This window comes from Anomaloglossus baeobatrachus, chromosome 1 (genome assembly GCF_048569485.1).
Source record: "Anomaloglossus baeobatrachus isolate aAnoBae1 chromosome 1, aAnoBae1.hap1, whole genome shotgun sequence".
Lineage (NCBI taxonomy): Eukaryota > Metazoa > Chordata > Amphibia > Anura > Aromobatidae > Anomaloglossus > Anomaloglossus baeobatrachus.
The window spans coordinates 851,845,024-851,858,719 of record NC_134353.1 but is presented as its reverse complement, the minus strand read 5'-3'; the positions used below and the strand labels follow the sequence as shown (position 1 = coordinate 851,858,719).

General features: G+C 46.8%; 1 protein-coding gene across 1 annotated transcript in view; it reads left to right on the top strand.

The window, feature by feature from the left end:
• GFM2 (GTP dependent ribosome recycling factor mitochondrial 2) overlaps nt 1-13,696 on the top strand; it is a 121,693-nt gene that overhangs the window by 81,067 nt on the left and 26,930 nt on the right. Inside the window, exons 12-16 of the mRNA XM_075325388.1 lie at nt 194-342; nt 3,349-3,489; nt 5,958-6,057; nt 7,085-7,265; nt 8,591-8,667. Coding sequence (XP_075181503.1) covers nt 194-342; nt 3,349-3,489; nt 5,958-6,057; nt 7,085-7,265; nt 8,591-8,667 — 648 coding nt within the window. The remainder of the gene's footprint in view (nt 1-193; nt 343-3,348; nt 3,490-5,957; nt 6,058-7,084; nt 7,266-8,590; nt 8,668-13,696) is intronic.

The window sequence follows — 13,696 nt, the reverse complement described above, 5'->3', positions numbered from 1 at the left end:
CATGCTCACCACCTCTCCATTCAATGTCTATGGAGCTGAAGGAGCTAGATAATGCGTGTGCATAAAGGGCAGAGGGTAAAGAAATGTAAAGGGGTTGGATGGTTGGTAGAGGACAGAAAATTGTATCCACATTGTGATCGGTCCTTGGATTTTTTTTTTTTATTTGGCAATAAACATCTGTTGCTCTGTGCAGTTACAGGCGGCCGTCCGTAGGATTACGCTGGCTCGCTTGGCAGTACCAGTGCTGTGTGGCAGCGCCCTGAAGAATAAAGGCGTTCAGCCCCTGTTGGATGCTATCACGTTGTACCTTCCCTCACCGGACGACTGTTCCCATGAGTTCATGTAAGTAAATTTAATGGTGGGTCACTGGGTCATTAAAAGTCATTAAAATAAAAAAAAAAGAGAGAGAACTTTCATATTTATCAATTTGACATGGCTAATTGGTTCAATAGGAATTTAAAGGTTTCCTGGCTTGTTGAAGGGGTCGGCCACTTTTAATCTCTGTTTCCTCCATTTCCCTTATTTGCTAAATAACAAAATCAGCCTTTCTTATCTTGTCTACCGCTCATACGCTGCCTTCGTTATCTTGTCTACCGCTCATACGCTGCCTTCATTATCTTGTCTACCACTCATACGCTGCCTTCGTTTTCTTGTCTACCGCTCATACGCTGCCTTTGTTATCTTGTCTACTGCTCATATGCTGCCTTCGTTATTTTGTCTACCGCTCATACGCTGCCTTCGTTATCTTGTCTACCGCTCATACGCTGCCTTTGTTATCTTGTCTACCGCTCATACGCTGCCTTCGTTATCTTGTCTACCGCTCAAACGCTGCCTTCGTTATTTTGTCTACCGCTCATACGCTGCCTTCGTTATTTTGTCTACCGCTCATACGCTGCCTTCGTTATTTTGTCTACCGCTCATACGCTGCCTTCGTTATCTTCTCCACCGCTCATACGCTGCCTTCGTTATTTTGTCTACCGCTCATACGCTGCCTTCGTTATCTTGTCTACCGCTCATACGCTGCCTTCGTTATCTTGTCTACCGCTCATACGCTGCCTTCGTTATTTTGTCTACCGCTCATACGCTGCCTTCGTTATTTTGTCTACCGCTCATACGCTGCCTTCGTTATTTTGTCTACCGCTCATACGCTGCCTTCGTTATCTTCTCCACCGCTCATACGCTGCCTTCGTTATTTTGTCTACCGCTCATACGCTGCCTTTGTTATCTTGTCTACCGCTCATACGCTGCCTTCGTTATCTTGTCTACCGCTCATACGCTGCCTTCGTTGTCTTGTCTACTGCTCATACGCTGCCTTCGTTGTCTTGTCTACCGCTCATACGCTGCCTTCGTTATCTTGTCTACCGCTCATACGCTGCCTTCGTTATCTTGTCTACCGCTCATACGCTGCCTTCGTTATCTTGTCTACCGCTCATACGCTGCCTTCGTTATCTTGTCTACCGCTCATACGCTGCTTTTCTGCTGCACTTGTTTTGCTTGACATGCCTGCTGGGCTAACTCCACGATTTCAGCACGTATCGCTGCATGCGATATTCACAGCAACTGAGAGCAGAGGAGTGATTCCTGTTTCTGCAAGGAAAGTCCATGAAGGATATTCATGGTGATATGTCGCAGACATTGGGGAACAAGGCCCTTCATATTCCACAGTTAAGAACTGGGTTGCCAAATTTAAAACTGGCCACTTCAGCACCAATGATGAGGAACGTCCTGGACGACCGAGAGGGGTTGTTGTTCCGGAGATCATTGATGCGGTGCACAACCTCATACTGGAGAATTGATGAATTTCAGCTAAAGCAATAGCAGACATCATGGGGATTTCCCGTGAACGTGTATGTGTCATTATCCATAAACATTTGGACATGAGGAAGCTTCTGCAAAGTGGGTCCCTAAATATTTGACAACAGATCAGAGAAGCATGCGAGTGAAAACTTCCTGGTCCATTTGTCAGCGTTTCTGGACTGATAAGAACTTCCTGGATCGACTGGTCACTATGGATGAGACCTGGATTTATTTGTATGACCCTGAAAACAAGGAGCAGTTGAGAGTGGAGGCACAGTGATTCTCCTCATCCAAAGAAGTTCAGGGTGCAAAAATCAGCCACTAAGGTGATGGCGTCTGTGTTCTGGGATAAGGAGGGCGTGCTGCTAGTGGACTACCTTCAAAATGGTTCCACCATCCATGCAAGGTATTACATAGAACTTTTGGACCAATTGAAGGCAGCTCTGAAAGCTAAAAGTTACGGCAAGCTGTCCAAAGGAATCTTGTTCCTGCAAGACAACGCCTCCGCTCACACTGCACAAGCGACCACGGCAAAACTGGCAGAGCTGGGCTTCCAGCTGGTTGACCACCCACCTTATTCACCAGATCTAGCTCTCTCCGACTATCATCTGTTTCCAAACCTAAAGAAACACCTCAAGGATACCAAATGTCACACCATTTCTGATGCCATGGCTGCTATGGATGCCTGGTTTGAGGCACAATCGAAATCCTTTTTGCTAGGCTTACAGAACTTGGAATACCGATGTAAGAAGTGGGTTGACATCAGTGGAGAGTATGTGGAATAAATGTAAAGTTTCATCATCCTTTCTAGTTTCTTTCTTGGTAAAGCCAAATACTTATCAGCATCCCTTCGTATAAAGCTATGGGCTCCAGACAGATACAGGAATGTGGTCGTTATTGTGCCCTATGGAACATATAGATCCCGCCAGAATGGCGAATAGTGCCCACGTTTTACTTTACTTAGGCCAGTGGCTCCGTCACGGTCACAATCGAATCCTGTGTTTTGAGGTTTCAGACAGACGCTCTGGATACAGACATAAATGCAATCTGAATGGTGCTCTACGGTCTTGACTTCAGGCCACAATTTCTAACACCTACAATAATCTGGAAGGACCTAGTGGGGTATGGAAATGTAAAAATCTTTACTGCGATTTGTAGAGTAAAATGTATAGGGGAGTTTCACACAAGATGTGGCGCAATCCATTGGGGTGCTTCACACGCTGCAACATCGCTAGCGATCTCGTTAGCGATGTAACACGCCAGAGCGCACATACGATTTACCGAGATCGCACATGTGGCCGGCGCTACAAAAATGACCTATGTGCAATCTCGGCGCATCTTATCTGCGATCTGGCGTGTAACATCGCTAACAAGATCGCTAGCAATGTCGTAGCGTGTAAAGTACCCTTCAGCGTTTCTCACAATAAAATGTCTGGTTTTGGCAAAACTCTTGAGATATTTGTGGCTTCCAGATTATATAAAAATGGCTGCTCTTGAATTTTTAATTTCTTTCAAGACTGTTTTACTCTAACCATGTGTATTTTCCTGTAGGTCCTGGTACAAGGATGATCTGTGCGCTCTGGCATTCAAGGTTGTCCATGACCGGCAGCGTGGACCCTTGGTGTTCGTCCGAATTTACTCTGGAGCCATGAAGGCGCAATCTGCCGTGTATAATGTGAACAAGAACTGCACGTGCGTACCACTTATGGCACCCTGCTCTTATTTTCCTTTTTCGTTTTTGTTATTTTTGGTGAAGGATGAGATGTAGTTTTGAATGATACCATTTAGTTTACAATATAATGTAAGGATGTTATTAAAGGGAACCTGTAACCACTTTTTTTGCCCTATAAGCTGCGGCCACCACCACTGGGCTCTTATATACAGCATTCTAACATGCTGTATATAAGAGCCCAGGCTGGGGGTATAACATAAAAAACACTTTATAATACATACCTAATGGTTGCTCCGGTGCAGACTGGTCACATGGGAGTCTTCGTTCTCGGGGACCGGCGCCTCCCCTTTCGGCCATCTTGGTCTTCCTTATTCTGAAGCCGTGGTACAGGACGCGTTTACGTCATACACACGCGTCTGCATTGAGGTCCTGTGCAGGACCCAATACTGGTGCTTGTGTATGACGTAGACGTGTCATGCACCGCGGCTTCAGAATAAGGAAGACCAAGATGGCCGAAAGGGGAGGCGCCGGTCCCCGAGAATGAAGACACCCATCTGACCAGTCTGCACCGGAGCGACCTTCTAGGGGAGTATTATAAAGTGTTATTTATGTTGTCACAGCGGCCTGCGCTCTTATATGCAGCATGTTAGATTGTTGTATATAAGAGCCCAGTGGTGGTGGCTGCAGCTTATAGGGCAAAAAAAGTGGTGACAGGTTCCCTTTAAAAAAATATAAAACAAACTGTTTATTTGTGCTGACCATTCTTTTCCCATCATAGACAGTCTATGAGGGTCTGTATTGTAGCAGAGTGGTGGTAGAATTTTAGGTTTTATACCACTTTTGTTTAATTTTCTTTCCCTCTTTTTTTTGGGAAACAAGGAGACTAAATAATGGTTCTTCTGTTTGTTTTACTTCTATAATGTGGAGAGGTGTACGGGATGTCAGTGTGATTTATATTCTGGCTATATACAAGGAGAATGCTCTACAATTGTTCAGCATTGCAGTGTATTGTAAATTCAGCGATCACTAATGAAGCTGATAGGAATATTAACATGGCAGACATGTGGGCCGTCAGTAGGACCATAGCTGCCATGACACCTCATCAGCATCCTGTGCTTATTTATGGTCACACGTAGCCTCCCCCTCTCTCCTGTAACCATTTATATGTCATGTTGGGTGGAGATTAAATAACTATTGCAGTGGCAAAATCTCCATACTAAATGAAGCTTAAAGAAAACCTGAAGCTTAAAGTTTTATTCCCATCTCCAAGATCCTAACCCAATATGTAGTAGGTGTAATAATAACAATATTAGCAAATACCTCCAATTAAAAATGTAGTATAGTTCTCCTGATATCGCCATGTCTCTTACCTCATGTGCAGGGCATTGCAGCTTAGTGATCCTTGGTTACAGCCACGAGCATCTAAGTGTCACTATATAAATGGATGTAACCATGTATACCTGAGCTGCAATGCCCTGCACGTGATGTAAGCGACATAGAAATGTAGTATAATTCTCCTGATTAGCTATGTTGCTTAACTCATGTGCAGGGCATTGTAGCTTAGGTATCCGTGGTTACGACCACAAGTAGCTAACTTAGTGTCACTATATGAACGGATGTAACCATGGATACCTGAGCTGCAATGCCCTGCACATGAGGTAAGCGACATAGAAATGTAGTATAGAGTTCTCCTGATTAGCGTTTACGCTTCACTCATGTGCAGGGCATTGCAGCTGAGGTACCCATAGTTATGACCACGTATATTGTGACAGTTAGTTGCTTATGGTCTTAACCATGGATACCTAAGCTGCAATGCCCTACACACAAGGTGAGAGACATGGTTAATCAGGAGAACTATACTACATTTCTATGTCACTTACCTTATGTGCAGGTATTGCAGCTTAGGTATCTATGGTTATGTCCATTCATTTAGTGACAGTTGCTCGCGGTCGTAACCATGGATACCTAAACTGCAATGTCCTGCACATGAGGTAAGAGACATGGCTAATGAAGAGAATTACACTATTTCTAATTGGAGGTAATTGCTATTATTATTAGTGATATTATTATTATTACACCTACTACGTATTGGGTTGGGATCTTGGAGATGGGAATATCCCTTTTAAAGAGCTCCTGACGCACGCTGCCTAACCACAGGCTGCAAGTATCGCCCACTGGCTGTAGGATTTAAGTCGGGTATTTTTCAATCTGAAGAGAAAAATGTACATTAAAAGTCGGTTTTCCTTTGATTGATCTTGCAGTAAGACGTGATCAGGAGTGACGCCATTTCTGATCTCTGATGTTTCTCAATTCTTCATCACTTCATTATCTCTCTTTACGGTCACTGAATATAAAGTGTGTTCTGTCTCCTTTGTATTCTGATTCCTCCTCACCACTTATGTTACCCCCTATATGAACATTGCTACATTTACCCATATTTACCCAAAGCTGGACCGGCCATTCATGTTGTTGTTGCGATTTTATCCAGGGAGCGGATGAGCCGATTGCTGTTGCCATTTGCCGATCAGCAGGTTGAGATCTCCTCTCTGCCCCCTGGAAACATTGCCCTGACTGTGGGGCTGAAGCAGGTAAGTGCCAGTGCGGGCGGCATATACAAGCTGCATATTATAAGAGGACTTAAGGCCGCTTTACACGCTACGACATCGCTAGCAGTTGCTAGCGATATTGAGCGCGAAAGCACCCGCCCCCATCGTACATGCGATATCGTGTGATCGCTGCCGTAGCAAACATTATCGCTACGGCAGCGTCACACGCACATACCTGCTCTGCGACGTCGCTATGACTGGCGAACCGCCTCCTTTCTAAGGGGGCAGTTCGTTCAGTGTCACAGCGGCGTCACAGCAGCATCACCGAACCGCCGCCCAATAGAAGCAGAGGGGTGGAGATGAGCAGTACGTAACATCCCGCCCACCTCTTTCCTTCTTCATTGCGGGTGGACGCAGGTAAGGAGAGGTTCCTCGTTCCTGCGGTGTCACACATAGCGATGTGTGCTGCCGCAGGAGCGACGAACAACTTCGTACACCGAGCAGCAGCGATATTCGAGAATAGGGGGGCATGTCACCGATGAGCGATTTTGACCATTTTTGCAACGATTCAAAATCGCTCATAGGTGTCACACGCAAAGACATCACTAAAGCGGCCGGATGTGCATCACATATTCCGTGACCCCAACGAGATTGCTTGAGCGATGTCGCAGCGTGTAAAGCGGCCTTTAAGGCTTTTGTCCCAAAAAGTGATTTTTCCATCCATAATATATCTTATTCACCAGATTAAAAGTGTTTTAAAGAGAAAGCCACTAAGCTATAGATTGTCTTTGTAATATCTCATCAGTGAGTCAATATGATAAGTAACGCTGTTGTGTGACAGATCCAATGATGTCCCCTTCATAAAGATGTGTGTGTAGTCCTTCACCAGCCCTCCTGTCCTCACTGCCAGGAGGAGGGAGAGAGTATTCGGGAGAGATCAAGGTTCTTCTTGTACCACGCAGGATAGTGGCGTAGACTTACAAAATATTCACTGTTATCTATAGGTAACACTGACGCATAAGAAGTGAACTGAGATCTGTCATTATTATCTGTACCATTCTACCTCTAGACGGCAACCGGAGACACTATTGTATCTTCAAATGCGTCTGCATCAGCGGCTGCTCGCCGGGCGGGACGAGCTGGGGAGAAGAACAAGAAGTCACAGGATGACCTTGTATTAGCTGGAGTGGAGATCCCGGAGCCAGTCTTCTTTTGTACCATTGAACCTCCCTCTGTAGCCAAACAACAAGGTAAATCTTTAAGGCCACGTGCACATGATGAGTATTCGGTGTGATTTTTACCTCCGTATTTGTAGCCAAAACCAGGAGTGGGTAATAAATACAGAAGTGGTGCCGTGTTTCTATTATACATTTCCTTTGATTGTTCCACTCCTGGTTTTGACTTACAAATACTGATGTAAACATCTCACCAAATACTCAGTGTGGCACGTGGCCTAAAGCTGACCCACTTTAATAACTTCACATTAACTAATGCGGGCTTTACACGAGTCGATCTATCGTGCGATCGTCCCTGCCCCCCGTCGTTTTTGCGTCATGGGCAAATCGCTGCCCGTGGCGCACAAACTCGTTTAACCCCCATCACACGCAATTACCTTCCGGACGACCTCGCTGTGGGCGACGAACGTCCACTTCCTGAAGTGGGAGGGACATTCGGCGTCACATGGCAGCCGGCCAATAGAAGCGGAGGGGCGGAGATGAGCGGGATGTAAACATCCCGCCCACCTCCTTCCTTCCTTCCACATAGCCGGTGGGTGCCGCGGGACACAGGTAAGCTGTGTTCATCGTTCCCGTGGTGCCACACGGAGCGACGTGTGCTGCCACGGAAACAATGAACAACCGGCGCCATTAAAAATAAACGATATTTTGAAAGTAAACGACGAGTACACGACTCACGATTTGTGAGTGATACTGCGTCGCTCGGAGGTGTCACACGAGACGACGTCGTGCGCTATGCCGGATGTGCGTCACGAAAACCGTGACCCCGACGATACATCGCACGATAGCTCGTCTCGTGTAAAGCAGGCATTAGGCCCTATAGACACGGCCGTCTTTCTTATCTGGGTGCTTTCCAATTTAAAAAATGACAGCACCCGGGCACGTAATATGGGGCGATACCCACACATGGATCCACATGTCCAACCCACAAAAAACATTGAATTTGCGATTATCAGACATGAGCATTAAATTCTATCAGGGGCTGTTAAAAGGTGGCACTTGGTTGACTCCTGTGTGCCATCCAGGGATAGACGCTGCCCTGTGACTGAGTGGACCTCGGAGCCACAGCAGAGGATTCAGCCCTTGTACATCCGGTGTGCTTTGGCGTGGTGACCCTGCAGCCATGGACCGCAGCCTCCAGCTCCGGAATTCTTTGAACCCTAAAGGGAAAGAACAAAGCAAAACCTGACCATAGTTTGAATATATCCATAATATGCTGTGTACATGCCACGGCACAATGTAATTTCTTGGCCCTTAGATCTGTCTGTTGAAGCCCTACTATAAATTCTAAATGGATTTTACTATATATACTTATGTTTTATTTTTATTTTTATTCATAGATCTAGAAAATGCACTAAGATGCCTCCAACTAGAAGATCCAAGTCTAAAAGTAAAGATCGATCCCGACTCTGGACAAGTAAGGGATTTTATAAAATTTTTCCCAAATATAAAAGACATAAATTAAACCATTTTTGTGCTTTAACCCCTTAGTGACCACCAATGTCTTTTTACTGCCCTGAGATAACAGTGAATAGCATTCTCCGATGGATGAAAATGTAGCAGGCGTCGGCTGTACACTATGGCTGACACCCCGCTGCATCAGTCGTGATCAGTGCTGGCACTGACCATGGCTGTTTAATCCTTTAGATGCTGCTGTCAGTAGTGACCATAGCATCTGGATGGTTAAGAAGGTGGGGGTCCCTCATAAACCCCATCGGCATCCTCAGTTCTTGATTGTGGAGTCCTGATGGTTGCCATGGCAATTCACAACCAAATAACGGCCCTCAATTCTGCTGGCTATAGGGGCATGTCCAGAAGTTGGCTACATTTAGGTGGTAAAAGTAACATTTTTATTTCCCATCGTGTCAGTTTTCATTAATTCCTGAGAAGCAGCTGAAGGGTTAATAAACTCCCTGACAGCAGGCCTGAATATGTTGAGGGGCGCTGTTTTTAAAATGGTGTAATTTTTTGGGCGTTCTCCAATGTATACATCCCCCAAAGTCACGACAAAGCACAATAGGTCCATAAAAAAATAAGTTTCCTTGATAAAAAAGGAAAAAATTGCTATAAAATCTTCTAATATTCTAGCAAAATAAAAGCCCATTTTACAGGTGGTGCCGATGTACAGCAGACATGGGGGGGAGGCTTTTTTGTGTGGTGTGACAATCTGGATTAAAGTTTAAGGCTCTGTGCGCACTGGGAAGTGGAATTTTCTTGAGAAAATTCCGCATGCCCTCAAAGATTACCGCACCCGCGGTAAAAAACCGCGGGAAACCGCACCCGAAAACCGCATGCGGTTTGCCGCGGTTTGCTGCGGTTTTACCGCGGTATTATTCGCGGTATTGCCGCGGTTTTGCCGCGTGCGGGTTGGGATGTGCTTTATTGCATTCAATGCAATAAAGCACATTGAAGAAAAAAAAAAAAAAAAAAGTCATTTAATTCTGAGAGTAGATAGACAGAAGAATAGATAGAGGGATAGATAGATAGACAGAGGGATAGATAGATAGAGAGATAGATGACAGATCGCTGCATTTCCCACGGTCGGCAGTGAGTTCACATTACCGGCCGTGGGAAATGACCGGTAATTACCTCTGCTGTCTGCTGCTTTCATTCAGCCTGTGTCTGTGACAGTCGCGGCTGGATGGAAGCAGCGCTGGACGTCGGACCTGGATTACGCCGGAGCTTTGTTTGGGGGGGGTTAATAAAATGGTGAACGAGGCTTGTTTGTTTTATTTAAAATAAAGGATTTTTCGGTGTCTGTGTTTTTTTTCCACTTTACTTACGGGTTGATCATGTCAGCTGTCACATAGACGCTGCCATGATCAAGCCTGGGGTTAATGGCGGTGGTCCCCCATCACCATTAACCCCTTGTATTACCTTGCCACCACTGCTACACGGTGGCAAGAAGAGCCAAGGACACGCCGGTATTGTCGCATATTGCATGCGACAGTGCCGGGGCAGCTGCGGCTGATATTCTCGGCTGCCGGAGGGGGAGTGAGGCGGGGGACATTACCCCTGCCCCTCTCCCTCCCCAGCCTGAGGATACCGGGCCGCCGCTGTGTGCTTACCTCGGCTGGAAGGTAAATATGCAGCGGAGCCCACGTGCTTTTTTTTCTATATTTCCGTTTTCTTTCTATGTGTGTTCTATGTGTCTGTGTCTATGTGATCTATGTGTCTGTGATGTCTGTGTCTGTGATCTGTGTGTGTGTTTACTCTGCACGGCTTCCTCTTCCTGTAATGACATCACTTCCCTGCAAAACCGCAAGCAAGTGATGCACATTACCGGAGGTAAACCGCAAAATACCGCAGGGAATAACGCAGGAAAACGCAGTGAACCGCACAGAATTTGCTGCCTGCGTTATTCCCTGCGGGATTTCTTGATTAACATTGAGTCAATGGAGTAAAATCCCGCAGCGCTGTGCGGAAAAGAAGTGACATGCACTTGTTTTTGCTGCGGGATTCCCGCAGCAAAACATGCAGCTGTCAAATTCCGCCCAGTGCGCACAGGATTTTTTTTCTCCATAGGATTTGCTGGTGATTCACTGCAGAGATGTTATGAACATTTTCTGCAGCGAAACATGCAGCAAATCCGCGGCAAAATCCGCGAAAAATCCGGTAAGTGCGCACATAGCCTAAGAACTGGAATTTTTTTAAAATTTTTCAAGTTTCTGATATTATTTATTTATTTTTTTTAATAAATAAATGCAAAACCTATCGATCTAAATTTACCATATAATAAAGTATAATGTGTCACAAAAAACAATTCTCAAAATCACTGTTTACGTTGAAAATATTTCTGAATTCTTGGCAGATTAAGTGACCGATTTGAAAAAATGATTCTGGTCACTAAGGGGTTAAGAATTCGAGTTAAACAGGAGGAAAATCATCTGCTTTATTCCAAAAAAGCAGCACCACACTTATCTGCAGGGAGAGGGTGGTTCTGCCCCATTCAATTGAAAGGAGCTGAGCTGCAATAACAGCAGCCGCACATGGACGGGTATGGCGCTGGCCCAGGATTAAAGCCGAAATGTTTTTCTTAGAACTTTGATTTCTGCATTTGAACTTGGACAGATTGCTAATTTAAAGGGAATCTGTCACAAGGTTTTTGCTCCCCCATCTGACAGCAGCATAATTTAGGGGCAGAGACCCTGATTCCAGCGATGTGTCACTTACTCAGCTGTTTGCTGTCGTTTTGATAAAATCAATGTTTTCTCTGCTGCAGATCTAGCAGTTATACAGAGCTCGTGAATATGATGGACTACCTGCAGCATGCCAAGTAGTCCTGTCCTGTAATGATAATCTCCTGCTGATTAATCAATGATATCAAAACTACACTAAGCAGCCCAGTAAGTGACACATCGCTGGAATCAGGGTCTCTGCCAACATTTTTCTGCTCTCAGACTAGGTGGCAAAAACCTGGTGACAGATTTCATTTAACATGCAGATTGTGTCTTTTTTTTCTTTATCGTTCCTATGGGAGACCCAGACCATGGGTGTTTAGCTTCTATCTCTTGAGGACACACAAAGTACTACACTTAAAAGTGTAGCTCCTCCCCCTGAGCTTATACACCCCCTGGTGAGCAGACCCAGCCAGTTTATCGCTTTGTGTTCAGGCGGCATACATCCACACATGCATTCTCATATGATTTTTTCCTTTTGGAACGAGATTGAAGATTGATTGATTGATTGAGATTGATGTCCCTTCTCACCCCACTGTGTCGGCGGTGTTGTAAGGTTGATTCTTAGGCTGGAGCCTTACATGCCGTGCTCCTTCACCATCCCTCCTGGGCTCTGGCTTGAAGTGGGAGCCAGCACGGTCTCCATGCTTGGCAGGAGACCGGTCTCCATCCGCAGCCCTTCAGGACCCTGCTGGAACGGAGCGCTCATCCCCAGGGACCTGGCCCTGCGTCTCAGAAGCTAAGTACCTGAGACGTTTATATTTCGGGGTCCCTGTACTTTATTGTTGGGGGAGAGTGTGCTTATTATGTTTACTGACATTTCCGGCGGGTTCTCTAGCTGTCGCCTGAGAACCGCGCCGATGGTGCCTGCGCGTCGGCCGCGCTGCTCAAATTTAGTTTCACTGCCCTCGCATGTCACTCATGCAGAGGGACAGGCTCTGCTCCTCCCGGCGGCCGTTCTGTACAGGGGACGGACACTCCCCACTACAGTGTGTGTCCCCTCCCCTGTAGGTCTCAATGGCCCTCCAGATCCCGCTCCTCAAGCAAGTCCCGCCCCCTCTCTTCGCTCCGGCGGCCATTTTTTCAGCGTTCTCTCTGCGATCAGTCATTGCAGCGCTGGTTTGCAGCATCCCTGCTGAGGTGCTGTGCTTGGGGGTCCGGGCTTCGGGATCTGGAGGGCACACAACACCGCTCCAGCGGTCTGGTAAGCCACAACCGGTCTCCGGTTGTGGACCTCTGTATATACTCTCTGGTGGTCATTCTCTGGCAGAGTCCCCACTCCAGCAGCATGTCTCACACGAGGAGCAAGGCCCCAAAGCTTTATGCTGTATGCGCTGCATGTAAGCTCCTGCTGCCTGAACCGAGCACCTTTCCACATTGTGATGCCTGCTCTAACTTGGCGGTGCCACAGCCTGGAGCCTCACCCCCAGTGGTCTCTCAGGCTGCTCCGGTCCCTGTGGCTGAACCCCCGGCTTGGGTAGAATCCTTTTCTAGGTCTATCTCCCAGTCCTTTGCTGAGTCCATGGGACTTCTGTCCAGGACTCTGATGAATATGCATCAGCCCCCTTCACAGGGTGCCTCTGCTGCTAGGGGTCTCTCAGGACCGGAGCTCACAGAGGATTCATCATCAGGGCCCAGACCCCGTCCTCCTGAGAAGAGACGCAGGGTTCCCTCTCCCTCCTCCTCCCGTGGCTCTGATTCCAGAGCTGACTCGCAGGATGAGGAGGATGCCTTTACAGGGGGCTCGGAGGCTAACTCCATGTACCCCATTGATCTGTCCGAAAGTGACTCAGATCTTAGTGACTTGATTGCTTCTATTAATTCTGTACTGGATCTCAATCCGCCAGTATCAGAGGAGCAACCCTCTCTGGCAGAAAAGCACCAGTTTACCTTGCCTAAGAAAGCAAAGAGTGTGTTCTTTAACCACTCCAGTTTTCAGGCCGCTGTGACCAAACCCAGGGCCTGTCCTGACAAACGCTTCCCAAAGCGTGGTTCTGATGACAGTTTTCCCTTTCCACCTGAGGTGGTCAAGGAGTGGGCTCACTCCCCAAAGGTAGACCCTCCGATGTCTAGGCTCGCAGCCCGGACCGTTGTGTCGGTGGCTGATGGCACTTCTCTTAAGGATTCCACTGACCGCCAGATTGACCTTCTGGCCAAATCCGTGTATGAAGCGGCGGGGGCCGCGTTTTCTCCGACTTTTGCAGCAGTGTGGGCTCTCAAAGCCATCTCTGCTTCTCTAGAGGAGATGCATTCCCTCACCAGGGAATC